The 16,096-nt window shown below is 32.5% G+C and overlaps 1 protein-coding gene across 1 annotated transcript in view; it reads right to left on the bottom strand.

Moving 5' to 3' along the window:
• Positions 1-5,871: 5,871 nt before the first annotated feature.
• The window catches only part of LOC136971779 (c-Myc-binding protein-like), a 31,249-nt gene continuing 21,024 nt past the window's right edge, over positions 5,872-16,096 (bottom strand). The window contains exons 4-5 of the mRNA XM_067266280.1: positions 14,407-14,537; positions 5,872-5,941 (exon numbers count right to left, since the gene is read on the bottom strand). Of these exons, the coding sequence (XP_067122381.1) occupies positions 5,909-5,941; positions 14,407-14,537 (164 nt within the window). The 3' untranslated portion in view covers positions 5,872-5,908. The remainder of the gene's footprint in view (positions 5,942-14,406; positions 14,538-16,096) is intronic.

Here is a 16,096-nt window from a genome sequence, read left to right as displayed (position 1 = left end):
CGCGTGAAGAAAACACTAGAAAAGAATGCGATGACGTCAAGTGGGCGAAACCATTTATTAAAATGGAGAAGTAATAACACAAAACAACTCAATGGGGATTTAAGACTGGGAATAAATAACGGTACGCAGGCCTATATTTACGAGTCGTGCTGCTAATTTATTGTATTAAATATACTGTGTGTATATATATATATATATATATATAATTATATAATATTTTTTGTAATAAAACTACGCAGAAACGTTAATAGAAAAGTATTGTCAAGTAATCAGATAAAATATTTTTCAGATCATCAAATGTTCTTCAAGATGCATCTTAAAAAAAATAGTTTATACTGAAACGTTTTCGGGATGTGTCATTCAATCTCCTTGAAAGTTTGTTGTTGTTCTGAAATTCAATACGGAGTCGTTATTTTCTGCTGTTGAAAGGAAAAAGATTTCAATTGTTTTGATTAAATATTTTTTCGACTCTGTTTTTTTTACTTATTTAATAAACTATTAATAAACTACCGAGCGATATAGCTACAGAATTAAGAGATGTGGTGTCAAATTCACTTCGTAAAATGTCGATAGAGGAGAGGAGTGTAATGATCATCGGGCGTGTATAGATGCGTACACGTTAGTAACATGTCTGATAAAAGTACAGTATGAAAACTGTACTTTTATCAGACTTATTAAATATATACAAATATACATTGCGGTTTTCACAATGGATATATACAATATTTCATCAATTACTGAATTCCGATTTCTAAATAATTCATTGCAGAATGAAGTGAATTAATAACATTTTAAGTCATGAATAGTGCAATTCAATTATTGGATAGAATATTAAAATACAATGGAATTAATATATATACCAAGACTAGTAATTTTAAATAAACTAGAATATTGATTAATTGTAGCGTGACACGTGACGCGGAATAAACAACTCGAAAAGCAGGTTCCTTTTGTAGCTCTTCGGTACTCTGACGTCAAAAAATGTTGAGTTCAGGAACATTTGCAAATACCGATTCGGTATCACAACGATGATTATAGGAACTCGGCAGAACTCGAACGGGTATCCTAATTAAGAAAGACTCAGTGTCCACAGGGCAAAGACAAACTAAAATACAGTAATACCTCGACCTACGCTACCCCGACTTACGCGATTTTCAAATCTCGACGATTCGTCTCAATCTTTAAATTCAAGCATCATTCGTAAACGCCACGGTATTATCTTGACAGAAGGCCTCAGTTCAATTCAAAAGGGGTTACAAATTTTAGAAAATAGACTCCAACAAAGAGCGCATTTCTTCTACAAAACGAGAAATAAAAAAAATTATTAGCATGCTACGAGGAAATTTTGCGGGAGAAAAAAAAATCTTTGAGTCGTCAGACGAATTTGTTAGATTTTATAAAGCATCAAAATAATTTGTTATACATATATATTATCTAAGATTTTATCAAACATTTTTTTCTAAATGATTGTTTTCTTTAGTCTCCGGCCCCAATTAAAAATAATTTGTATGTATTTATATGCGAAATTATACCCCGACTTACGCGGTTATCGCTCGGTCCCACCTATCGCGTAAGTTCGGGGTATTACTGTACATAAAAGAAAAACTATATCTCTCTAGTTCTCTTAGGCGGAATTTCCCTTATGAGAAATCATCCTGTAGTTAACAGTTATCCTAAGACAATCAAATCACACGTCTGCCATAGCGGATCCAGAAATCTTTGGCGGGGGTGAAGAAAGGAAACAATATGTCTTAAAAGCTTTTACTACCTGAGATAACCTGCTTTATTCGGAAAATCCCCTATAACGGGGTGCGTATGCACCCTGAGCACCACTAAATCCATCCCTTGTCTTGTTAAAAAACATCACACATTAACACAGTGGTTCTTAACCTGGGTTCGACCGAACCCCTGGGGTTCGGCGAGTCAGTCTCAGGGGTTCGGCGGAAGTCAACCACCTGACGTCATCGTGACGTAGAAACCGTATTGGTTTCGGAAACTAATGCTACATAACATGTGTTCTATTGGGAAATATGCCTATATTTCCCAATAGAACACCTATTATACCTATGTTTTGAATTTGAAAAATTATATTTTATTTTTCCAATTAAAAGGGGTTCGGTGAATGCTGATATGAAACTGATGGGGTTCGGTACCTCCAGCAAGGTTAAGAACCACTGCATTAACATTTTCTTAAAAAGCTATATACGTTTTAGGCAATTATTTTGATTTTCAGTTAGTGTTTTACTGTGAGAAATTCGCATTTTTGCATCAAGTTTCCTTAGCAGGAAAGGTTGCTTGATGTCTATGGCTTCTTTTATTACTTCTTGAAATCGTACTCCAACATTATTAAAAAGGATGCAAAACTTCAGCTACAAAACTAGAACAAACTTCACTAAAGTTCGTCTTTGTGTCAGGTAGTTTATAGAACATGAGCTGATGGAAATAGTGTATATTCTTAGTGTGAGAGATCTAAGCTGATGCTTGTTCATTTTGTACATACTGTACAGTACTTGTCTTAAACCATTTTTAATAATTGCCGATAAATATAGCAAAATACTTTTATAGCTATTACAGTAAGCACATTGTTTCTTTTTTCCTCCCGCACAAATGAAAATTTCTTTCACATTGAAGACTTAAGTACTACAAGATTTAAAGACAATCAATTTGGTTTATTCTCTTCTCGACATGATGGCATTTTTAAAGATTTAGCAGGAAAGTACAAAGCTAACTAAAAGGTAACAGTGTCAATGCAACGTTGCTCAGCGAATAAACTCGCAACTTTGTTTTAGCAATATTGGATTTCCATATGTAGACGTCTACCAACTGAATCTTATTTTTTTTCGTTTTTGTTTAATCTTCTTTCCAGCTTGCTTTTCCTTAATGTTGGCAGGCAGCTAGAAGAAGAAAGTTTGTATGAGTGACGACTACTACACATCCTGCCATTAGCACCAAACATCGTTTGAATCCTGGTTGTTTGGGAATGGATAACTGCAGCATTTGAGCGCGATCATCGATGAGCATTTTAATCCTGCCTTTGCTGTTTTGCAGCACACTGCCATCACTGCTAGCGTACCGGACTGAAAACCCATACGTGCCCACCATTGGCCAAGCGGTCTTCGTACTCCGAACATTGGGAGTTCGGTTGTGGGTTCACGCCTCGCTCGGAAGGGCTGGCCACGTGGAGTTTTCCGGGTTTTCTCCACGTCTGTAACGCCTAAATAGGGGCCAGTTTCCCTCAAAAGACCTCCCGGAAGGCATGCCCCAGGCAGATCACCCAAGTGTTGCATTGTCATAACAAACTGAAAACCCACACAATAATTGGCCATTCTTAATAATGGTGCGAGGGTCATCGACAGCATGGTGGTGCTTGCGTTCAGGAAATCCTCACCCTCGTGTTACTTTCCGTGATAGGGTTGCAGCTGTATTATTCTGCTGCACACAGGTAGTATCTCAGGAATGTCTTCAGCACATTGTCACACTCCCTTGCTTGCCCCATCTCCAGATTTATTGCCCATTGAGCATTTGTGGAATGCTAGCTTCCGCCATCTGTAAATGCGAGGGCTAAAATTGCTGTTGCAATATCTAGAGAAAATGCATTGCAGAATAGCATACAGTGCCTGCATGCTATCATGTAATAGATTTGTCCACAGTATTCCTTCATGCCCAACCATATTGCCACAAGTATTCGGGCAGGTGGTCCTACATAATAGTAAAGGTTTCTTTAAATTGTATTGTTGTTCCAAAGAAAATTATTCCTTTGTTTACACTATAAATGACACCCTTTGTATACACTATATATTAATGAGTGATTACACTATGCCATCGTCACTATGTTCACACTAAATTTCAATCAATTCCAACACCATCTTTTTGATGCTTAACTTTTTGTCAATAGATGTTTAGTAGAAACATTGTCCAAATTAGACTGACATTAAAAGAATGGAAAATTGGTACTTATTAAAATATTAAACGATTTCTTAAAATAAACATATTTCTTGCTGTTTCCATATCTAAAATGTACGTCACTTTGTTGCAATTTTATGATAATTTTTTCAATCTTCCGCACCTCACGGGTCACCCAATTTCTTTATTCCAGGCCCATGATGGGGCAAACGGGTGATGAAAGATAGAACTAAATGTATCTAGAGAGACCATGCATGAAAAATTTCCAGGGTTCACTGGAAAAATTGGAATCTAATTTGTAGAGTATGAGATATATTGTATTTTACTGCTTCTCATTTAGCTGTCCGGATGGATAGGCTGTTATAGTGTGTGTGTTATACTGCTCACGATTTTATATGCATAATCACACTAAGATTTATTAAATTAATCGTAATTGTTGGAAGCTTTTTAATTTTGTAGTGAACTGGGATTGATTTAACCTAATGGAGCGGAACATTTTGCTAAACATATCATCATAAATACTCTCTTACTAATGTGATTAAAACTTGTGTTTGCAAAAACTGTAAAAGTTGCCATAAATCACGGATCTCAAACTCAAGCGCAGCAAAGGGCCAGTCAAATATATGTTTATCAGACACGGGCTGTATTCATTATTATTCGATAAATCAGTACATAAACAAAAGGGCCTTTATTTGTTGCCAGGTCTTTATGACTTACGTACACAGAAGTTTGAATTTTTTAAAATCCTTATAAACATTAGAAAATCATCAAGGCCGGGGGAGGGGGGCAGATATGAAGCCTTAACGGGCCATATCAAGCTCGTGTGCCGCCAGTTTGACTCCTCTGGTAAATCATGCATATACCAAACAAAATTAAAAATACAATAATTACAGACTAATTTCTTCACTCTCAAAATAGAAATAGCATTTGATATATTATTACATGTCTGTAAAATTCTCTATCATGGATTTCAACTGAGACTAGGCACTAGCAAAAACAATGCACCAGTTTACATATCTATGGCAATCCTCTAATGTAGTTATCATGATAGAGGAATTGGTTTTGGGATTAGACGGCGAGAAGGATGTGAAACATGATTTTTTTTAAATCCTAAAATTAGAATCAAAATCTAAACCAAAAGAATCAAAATTACATTCAAGACTGATTCTCTCTCATTTGTAATTGTTTAAGTTGTTGTTAATATATTTTTATTAGGATAATCCTTAAAACAATCAGTATTTCTAAATCACTAGAAGATTTACTAATATTTGTTCAGATTCTCCATTCTTTTCTGTTAAATAGAAAGTTCAGTTTCTTAAAATTACTCAAATATTTTCTAAAATTAGATAATCACCGAATTACATTATTTGTCTGATCATACCACTAACTTCTTAAACATTATTTACATTAAAAAAGGGAATAAAAAGTGAAATTCTATAAAATGATAATTTTGAAAAGAAAGTATATTAAATAAGTAAATTTTTATCAAATGGGAAGAATAAACTGACTATTTTAATTCAAAATATACAATATTTCTTTTAACCAATTCAGTATTAAGCAATATCTTCAATTTATTGTTTTTTAAAAACTTATACAAATATAATAAAGAAATGTGTTGTAAAATAATGAAATTAGTTAATCATTAGAAAACAATTTTTATCAAAGTAAACATTTTATTTAAATAAACATTTCTATTAACAATTTGTATTATATTGTATTGTATTTCTATTAATAATTTGTACTATTGACCCTTTCGTTATTATACAAATGGAAACTGTTAACAAAAACTAATTTCAAAAGGAAATAAAATTTAAAAAAAGCAATAAATGAAATTCAGAAAAATCATAATAAATTATATAATAAAATTAATTATCTAATAAATAAAAATTGAATTGGATCAATTTTTGTATTATTACATTTCTTAAATGACTTTCCATATAATTTAGCAACATTTCAAATGTTTTAAATAGCTAAGTTTTTTTAGTTCCATTATGGATTTTGATTATTAAACAGCTACATTTCCCTCATATTGTTGTAACTGAAAAGAAAAACAAATTTAAAATCAATTAAATAATTTCTTATGATCATTTCCAATAAATTTTTAAAAATATATTTATTTAAAAATTTAATAGATCTAGGAATCTTATTTAAACAATGCCCAAATGCTGATTAAAAGAAATTCCTCTAACAATAGCTTTAACAGTAAGTCCATTTAAATCAAGATAAATTTATATTAAAAGGAGTTAAACTTGACTTTGAACAGCAAGCACATGTTATTTGTGATTCAGTCTCTTATTACTTTTGGACCACTAAAATATTAGGCTGAAAATCAGAAATCCTGTCATGCTAAACTTGCTTGTCCTTTGGAACAATTCTGATATGTATGTTAGTAGTCAAAAGAACTATTTCTTACATGTTATCTGCACTATAATTTAATTTTGAAAAATAACTAAATCATCTAACATAACCTTAATTGTTCCAGTTAATCACATTCATACTTGTTCAAATGCCCGTCTCATAAGACTCGCCCACCGCACGGACCAGCTCAGAATAATGGAAACACTAGAAATTTACAAAGCCGGATTAAAAAACACATGCATTAACTATAAAGATGCAGCTAGCATATCACAAGCGTGGAAATACTGTTATGAGGGGGAAAACACCCGGTAATTGAGTCGTAAGACATTAATTTAACAATTATGCAGCAAATTTACACAAAGATCTCACGCGCCATATCATCATCATAGCACGAGAGAATCGTTCCATTAGCAAGCTTAATCGTTTGATAGTAATTTGAATCGGACTGGATTCAATTTGAACGTTCCAATTCCGCACGTTGGTTTATTTTATTACAACGATTTCCTGAAGATGACCCGGAGTTGGGTCGAAAACATTTGAACAAGTATGAACATGATTAACTGGAACAATTAAGGTTATGTTAGATGAAGTACATTCCTCCAGTTTTTTTGTTTGATGTTCGTTTGAATAATAACTAAATCACCTTAAACAGCGATATACAGTAATTTCAAACTTTAATGTTTTTGGCCTAGTTTACAGATCACGAGGAGTTCTTTAATATCTAAGTATAGAGCATTTGACTGTTATTCAAAAACTTAGGATCAGAAATAAACTAACGCTTCTCCCACACCAGGTTGTATAAACATAAATACCTTCTAAAACCGATAACCAGCGTGAAATATTTTCCAAATTACAGCTTTTTTTCCAAAATGGCAAACGTTTTCACTGCCCCTCCTGGGCTCTTCCTCAGGCCAATTCTTTTTGCTGGAACTGGATTCGATAATCGAACAGCATAAATAAATGGAACGTGTTCTGTTTTTTAAAAAATTCGAGAACGTGTGGCAACCACGTGCCGTTCTAAACATTTAAATTTCTTTTATTCCGTTGGAAAAACGATGCGCGCATCTTATGATAATTAGGTGTGACGTTTGCCGATTAGGTTAGCTGCATACGTTTGTCCACGTATGCAGCTAACCCGGATATAACACCGATTTTTAATGAGGCAAAAGTGATCTGCGCCACCCAACATCAAGAACATCTGAGAACTTTGGAAGAGAGAAATTTTACAAGGCCGATCGCACAACAACATGCATCAATTTCAAAGAAGAAATGAACCTATCCACTGCTTGGCAATTTTTATTGGAAGAAAGGTCGTAAATTGGCAAACGTCACACCTAATTATCATAAGATGCGCGCATCATTTTCCCAACGGAATAAAAGAAATTTAAATGTTTAGAACGGCACGCGGTTGCCGCACGTTCTCTAATTTAAAAAAAAAAAAAATGGAACACGTTCCATTTATTTATGCTGTTCGATTATCGAATCCAGTTCCAGCAAAAAGAATTGGCCTGAGGAAGAGCCCAGGAGGGGCAGCGAAAACGTTCACCATTTTGGAAAAATATTTCACGCCGGTTATCGGTTTTAGAAGGTATTTAAGTTAGGATCAGAAACTTGGAATAAGAATGTCGACCAATCACTGAAATGTTACAGATCACAATAATGCAATTAGATATATAAACAAAAATAAAACAAAATACCCAACAATATGGACATTTGCAATGTAAATAACTTGCACTGCAAATGTTCTGTATTTGGGATAATTGCTTCCTTTAAAAAATTGTTTTTTCATATGTGCACAATTTATACTTGAACATGTATCTTAGGACTTTGACAAAACAAATATTTATTCAAAATCTTATTATATAAAATCTGAAGTATTAACTTTTAAAATTACATTAACACATTGACAGTTTTACTTCAGCCTTTGAACATTATTATTGTAAATATTCAGGTTTTCTTCCAAAGCATGCAATATTTTGCTTTCTAAGAATTTTTTAGGAAGTTTGATTGATAAGAATTTTTGCAAATATATATTTTGGGACCCTGCTAAGCTTTTTCCCAAAATCCTGTGAAAACTTCTATCTAGCTATACGTTGTATAGTTTCTAGCATATGTGACACCTACATGATATGCCTTAAAAAAAATGTGCTTGTTGTTTTTTGCATTTATGATTGTAAGGCAATCATGAGGCATTCCAAAATATGATTCTGTAGAACAGAATTATTTAGCTAGCTTGCTAACTTATTTTTCAAACAATTATTCACAGAACAGTATTTCTAAATTGGAATACGACAAAATAGTGTCATCATTACTCAAGTACTGATAGCACGTGACGGCAAAAGTCCAGCCTAAAGAAATCTGGATTGTGATTAATGGAGCCAAACACTGACAATTTAATTCTACCTTATCATGTGTCTGATCTTTTGAAATGAAATATATATCATTTGCATATTCAAATAGGTGGTAATCACTGGGTTAAAGATCAAAACTATATGGAGCAATTTCCAGTTACATTAGTGAAACCATTACATGGGTTTTGTGCTATATCAAGTCTTGCATAGAGAATGGGGGCAAACAATATAGTAGCATTGTCTGGAACTATTGATACTTCCACCCACATCTACATTTGGAATATATTTCAGCGTCATGTTTCATTACTTTATTTTTCAAACAAACCGATTCAATATATGACTTCCACACTTACATTTATTAGTAGTAAAACACTTGGTACTTTATCAATAGAGTAAATGCATTCTGTTAATAGAGAGATTATGCAGATCATGCGGCAACTAAAAAATTTTTGATTTTCAAACTTATTAATAAAACAACACAAAGTGGTACAAAAATTGCAAATAGATTACAGCTATATATATATATTAATAATGCTATTTTAATATATATTTAAAAAAATTGAGAACAATGGTATATCTAGGATAAGTAGCAAATTTAAAACAAAGATGCACAATGTTTCTAAATATATATGTAAGATTATCCATCTACTTCATAACTATTCACAAAATAATCATCAATAGCAAGAAATCATGTCAGAATTATTATTGTTGACTATTGCATATCCTAAGCCGGATCTGGAAAAAGACTAATTTTATAGATTACAGGTATTTTTTGTTGCAAGTATCCTATAACAAAATGTATGAAAAGCACTATATTACAGAACTAACCAGAATATTACTATATTAGTGATTTAAAGGAAAAAAATTATGTTTAACTTTTTTGAATTCAAATATTCAATAAGCAAAAAACATCATGATTGGCTCAGATACTGATTGTTATAGCAGAAGAATATTGCTCTTTGAAATGTCAAAAATTAGCATTTTATTAATGCCAAATGATCTGAATTATTGGGCCTTGCTAATACTTAGTAACCTCAAATATAAACATCTTAAACCTGATAGTTATATATTAAAGCCAAACAATTGCTATACTATATTGGGCTACATTACTACTACTATTATTAACTGCTAAAGTAATTTAAAACTAGAGGTAGGTGTGAGAATCAGGACTTAATTAATTAGCATGGAAAAGATATATTGATTTTTCAAAGTTGTTTATAAAAAGGGAAGATACAGTGTCACTTTTTTGCTAAAGAAAGAAATCCACTTCCATTCCCACAGTACCTTATCTAAAATTGTGACCACCATCTGTATTTTTACTCCCTCTGCACATCCCTCATGCATCCCATTGTAACCGCAAATCCATTTATGCCACTGGTCAGCGAGCCCAGTAAAAAAAATAGTTTTCCCACCTTTCCGGACAGTCTACTAACATAACAGATTTGCCATAAGAATCTCTTGTCCACATATTGAACTTGTGTGCTATAAGTTCTCACTAAGATCTTCATCCTCCTCACCAATTGTACTGTACACCACAGTTTTCCCCGCCGCATCAACGTTTCATCGCCGACCAAGAGTCTATGCAAGTCCTCCCAGTCAAGGTAGTTTACACATTAAAATGTATACTCTCTCTCGTGAAGAAGTTAAGGTTTAATACTCTCTCAATACAAATATATATATATATATATATATATATATTTTATTGGTTGTTTTTATTAAATGTTGTTTGTTACTTAATAATGGTCTCGTGTTTGAACTCAGCTCCACATCAACGTCTTATCGCTTACCTATGGTCCCTCCCCATGCAGAAAACTCTCCAAATCTACACATTAGCATGCCTAATGCTATAACTAGGCTGGTGTCAGGAAAACAACATATAGTGGCATTTTATGACCTCCCTGTAACCAAACTTTAAAATACTTAAATCCATCCTAAGATCCTGCAGATAGATCTGTCCAATCCAATATTGAACCTAAGTGAAAAACAAAGCTTTTCTTCAACCTGACTTCCCACACAGGCATTAGGCACCATATTATTTATGGTGCCTAATACATTCTACTGTATACAGTAGAGAGTCGTTAATCGGAATCAATTAAGGACTGGGGTTGTTCAGATTAGTGATTTGTTCTGATTACCGATCATGTACAAAAAAATACATTAACCTGTCTGATGTTCAAATTTTTCTCCGCTGAGTGTCGCTTCGTGTTGAATTTTCGTCGATTTTAAGGCTAACGAAAATTTTTATAATAATCGAGGCTATCGTATCGTTAAAAATTATTTCTGCATTTTGTACAAAATAAATATATTGAAGAATATAAAAACATGAAAATTATACTTTAGAAGTAAATCTAGTATCAAAAACGTTCGATTCAGCACGACACAGTTTAACTGAAAATCATTCCGATTACCGGGGTTCCGATTAACGACTCTCTACTGTATTTCTGCAGATAAGACATATCTGTCCTATAAGACGACCCCCAAACTATCAATGGCCTATAAATTTAGTTTATATCAGTGATCATCTGGATAATAATACTGTATAGTGTATATGGAATTGTGTCCTATTCATAATTTTTCGAATGAACAAATTTTATTTTCTGCCTTGCTATTGTTGTAAACGTTCGCACTGATTTGGGCATTCAGGTAATTACCTTGACTATTCACAAAAACGTCGTATGGGTTATTCTATTTTGTGGACATGCCCTACTCTCTACTAGTAAATAATTATGGTTTATTCAGTTTTTTTTATAAAGGTTTTAATTTATATAAATTTCAGTCCAATTTTTTTTTGTATCTGTCCTATAAGACGACCCCGGATTTTGGGGGCCATTTTTTATGATTAAACTAGCATCTTATCTGCGGAAATATACAGTAATTTTACTACAGGCTAACATAGCCCAAAACCAGCCCAATAATACACACACACACACACACACAATATATACACAATTGAACCTGTATATCTAAAACATGTTATATCAAAACTTCTATCTCAAAATTTATCTTTCCCCTGCATTTTTAGCTTAAAAACTCAATATCTTTTTCAAATAATTCCCCCCCAAAAACACTATGAAATTATCGGCTTAAGTGTCAATTAATAATTCAAAGCTCGGTAACTACATTTTGATAGTATAAATTGCAATTGAGAAACATCTCTTGCAATACAGTACATAGTTGCAACTATTGCTTCTTTTTTTCTGATTGGTTACAACTTTGGCTTATGTCTTATTAGTTGAAGAAAGTCAGACATCAGTAACTATTGACAAACTATTTCTGTTAAAGTATGTTAAAAATGTTTTATTTATACATAATTCTGGTATGTAATGTACTTGCTATTGTATTAATACAATACAATATTGCCAATCAAACTTATTACTGTTTACTGTGTAGGAATCTATATTCTGAAACCTATCTCAAATTTTTTTCTTGTTCTCACAAGATTTGATATATATATACATAGCTGAACCTATGTATAGTATGTCTGCCAGCCAATGCTTTACCTCACGATGAGATAAAGCATTGGCTGGCAGAGAGCAGGAAGTAAGGCTGTGGACTAATTTAAGGCATCCCCAGGTGACATTGTGTATGACCATATGAATTATATCTAAAATTAATACTTCAGAAGCAAAGATTGGAAGAAGTCTGGGTAGCATAATTGCAACACATCTGCACTGTAAGCAGAAGTTGTGAGTTCAACTGTCACTCCAGCCTGATTCTTTTCTTCCAGAAATTTCCAAATTAAAAATTTATAATTATTATTAAAATAAATATGAAATGGCAGCAGATCCACCTACCTCTACTCAAATTAATTAGAAACTAATCGTTAACATGGTCCAAAAATAGCAATTCTCTCTCCTATAAAACTTAGTCAAACTAGATTTTAAACAGTGTATTTAGAAATTAACTTATGTGGAAGATGCCCACACAATACAGAAATTCAATGGTGTAAGTTTGAGCTGTAGTGAGGGTGTTCCCACATCTCCCACTTAAATTTTATCCATACAGTCTTTTTGACAAGTGCTGAATCGGGTTATGCAAAAGTGCAAGGCCTTTTGCATGACAATTTTCTAGGCCAACAATCTTTAAAAATATTGTCTTTTTCAGCTTATTCAGGGTTTCACAGTAGTGCCCTTGGGTATGAATATTCGGGCAGGTGTGTAAAATATGACTGATCATGTAAATGAGGTTCAGGGTAAAAATATAATATATTTTTTCTATTACAGCAATAGCCACAAAAATATTACTGTAAAATTGAGTAACATCTTGAGTAAGTCTCTAGACATTAACTTTCAAAATTCACCAAATTGAAGATCTTCTGTTTTGAAAGAGAAATTGGATGATTGTTTACTTTGTATCTGATCAGTTCAATCGCTTATTACATTGGCATGTAACTTACTTACACAGTTATGTAGTTGCAGTAGGGACAACTTGGTCTCAATTACAAAATCACGGTTTCAATTTTTATGAAAAACCAAAACTGAATCAATTTTTATTTCAAAAAACACTAACACTATTTAATGTTAAAATATTTTATTTTATAATAAATTTTTAAAGTGACTATTTTTATGATTTAAAAAATAACTTTTTGAGTTAGACTTTTTTATCATTTTGTATAAAACTGGTGCATTTCTTAAATAATTTTTCAGAAAAAACTGCATGACCACTGTTGACATAATGAAAGTTTGCCTTTTTGGACATTAAAAGTCCATTAATTAGCTCCCTGTGCTAAGAATAGATCATCCATCAACTTCAATACTTCCATTAATCAACATACATCAAGTTTATAATTGTACATGCTATCCTATGATGAAGATACATGCTTAGTGTTCTATTAATTTAAAAAAAAAATTATCAGTTTAGTGTTGTGTGGCAAATTACAGGATAGGCAAACTTAATTATTAATGCAATTGAATTTGAATTTTCCAAACTACACAGTAATAATAATTAACTGGTTAATAAAAATGTGCAATAATTTTCAGAAAAATTTTGTATGTTGAAGGTGAATGTTTAGTCCTGAAAATATTCTGCAGCCCTGCATTTGGGCCCAACATGCACCATTTTGTTACGGCTCAGCACAAAAATGCTTTATCAGCACACACTTCCTCTAATTGGCAATTAATTTTGGCAGAGATTTACTTTTTTTGGCCACGAAAATGAGTCACTGCCCAAACTTATAATTTTGACACTGTTTACAAATGATGTGACATCTTTCACAACTCTTAACGGATAAACTGTTTCAGTCACATTGACAATATCAATCTGTTGCTAAGAAGGAAGTATAACCAGTGTTTCCACCAAATTTCATCAAAATATCTTACAAACTTCTGGCCAAAAACAACTGTTTGAAGCTCCTTCATAATATTTAAAGCTAGTGTCATTATACGATATTTTTTTAAATCATCATATATATCATATAATGACACTAGCTTTAAATATTATGAGGGAGATTCACTGTACTGTACATATATTCCAAATTTAACATAAAAAAAACAAACATTAACTATAGCAAATCATAGGAAACTACAAAAAAAATGTATTATTTGATCATTCCAATTTATAAATATTAACTAACGTAATTTATAAAAGTTTGTATCGCTGAATTATCATGCAGGAAAGAATGCAATAACTGTCCTTCTATTTCTAATAACTTGACAATTTTTTTTGTTGAAGTAGAATTTAATTTCAAATGGCTTGCTATTCGTAAATTCAAAACTTAACTTTTAAATCTTTAAAGACAACTTTAAGTTAAAAACTAAAAACAAGCACAGTAATTTAACAATTGTATATTACTTACTTTATTTTTAAGATTAGTATTTTCAATCATTAATAATTTTATCTGTTCGTTGGTTTTTGTTAATTCATCTTGCAGTGCGGAAATTTCATTAGCATGAGGGTTGGCTGCTGCTAATTGTTGCCGTAAAAACTTAATTCTGTTAAGGTAATCTTAAAACTTAACATAAAAATTACATAAATAGAATTTGAATAAGTAAGCTTGCTAAGTGTTTTTTTATATATAAATTGAAATTTATATAAAAAAACAGCATAATTCCTCACAAATAAAAGGCATTATTTTTGCCTCGTTATTTGGGTAGATCCCAATTTTATTTTTCATTAAAATTAAATGCACTTTCCATAATAAACTAAAAATTCAACTAAATATCATTTGTTATGTTCTCACTCAGTGCTATTTAACTTAATATTCCAACAGCATTTCACATTATAGATCCCAGGACATTTAACACAAATTTAAGAGCTACTTGCCAACCAGAGGCCCCACAGAAATTTTGCTGTCTTGTGAGGCCTGTGCTTCATCCAGAATTAACCAGTTTCGTGTCACCATACCCTCACTGCAGAGGTATGCAGTAATTGATTTATCTATTAACAAATGTCATTGGACTGCAATTTGAAAGAATTGTAGACCTATAAATTCCCATTGTTATCCATCTATCCTTCCTTAATCTCGAGAACGGGGTTAGTTAGATGGAAGTCAAGACCAGATATGGAAAGCTTAGAGGCATAAGGCCCCAATTAATTATATACAAATTTCCAGTTTGAAACATAAGTCATGTGAATTCAATTCAAAAATTTTCCCCTGAATGAAGTTAACAACAATCATGCCAGTCATCTATGTATCAGGAAATGTATGATGTACAGGGGCAATACACTACAAATTTGAGATGGAAAACATAATTTATTCAATTTAAAATATAGGCTAAGAATATGATTAAAAATTCCAGCCCAGCATTGTGATGATATCACAATAAATAATTGCTCATTTGCAGTTAACTTTTCCAAACTTAACACATGAACCAGTAGTATTCATTAATAGCCACTTCAGACCAATCATGCTGGGCTTATGTTGTGCTACTTTTTCAAGTTCATTTCATGTCTATTGCTGTGTAAAGCTAAAAAGAAAAGGAGCGAAATGGACTGGTAGCTTGACTGAATGGACCATCTGGTGGACCATGTGCACCAGTCTCACTTGCACAGACACTTTTTTGAAGGTGCTCAGTTCTGCTGAAAACTATGATATCCGAGTTGATCATGAAATGTACTGTACTTGCAGAATCTTCAGTTTATCATCTTCTGCCCTATGTTCTGTGCTTCTGTATTTTGATCATATGAAGTAATATAACATATGTGATCTTTTTTGTTTGTATTCTACAGATACTGAGATGATTCACTCATGGGCGAAGCAGGAGCCAGTCACCATCTCTGCACACAAATATAGTATGGACCTGCTCATAGTGGTAGATTGCAACTTCCCGGCAGAAGTTGTACCAAATATTTTAATCATCCACCTATAGAACATCCAGCCTGGAAGTGAAGGTTTACACATTGAGGTGATGTTTGGTCACAGCTGAGACACAACATCCTTATTAAAGTCATTGAAAATTCTATTGTTTTCTTTTCGATCAATAAAACTTCACCAAGAAGTGCAAAAATACAATGGGCTTCTTAACAAGAGGCACCAAGATTACTGT

Source organism: Centruroides vittatus, unplaced genomic scaffold, assembly GCF_030686945.1.
Source record: "Centruroides vittatus isolate TY-2023 unplaced genomic scaffold, ASM3068694v2 contig_272, whole genome shotgun sequence".
Classification (NCBI taxonomy): Eukaryota; Metazoa; Arthropoda; class Arachnida; order Scorpiones; family Buthidae; genus Centruroides; species Centruroides vittatus.
Note: the sequence above shows the minus strand (reverse complement) of the source record. Positions and strands in the feature narration are given on the sequence as shown.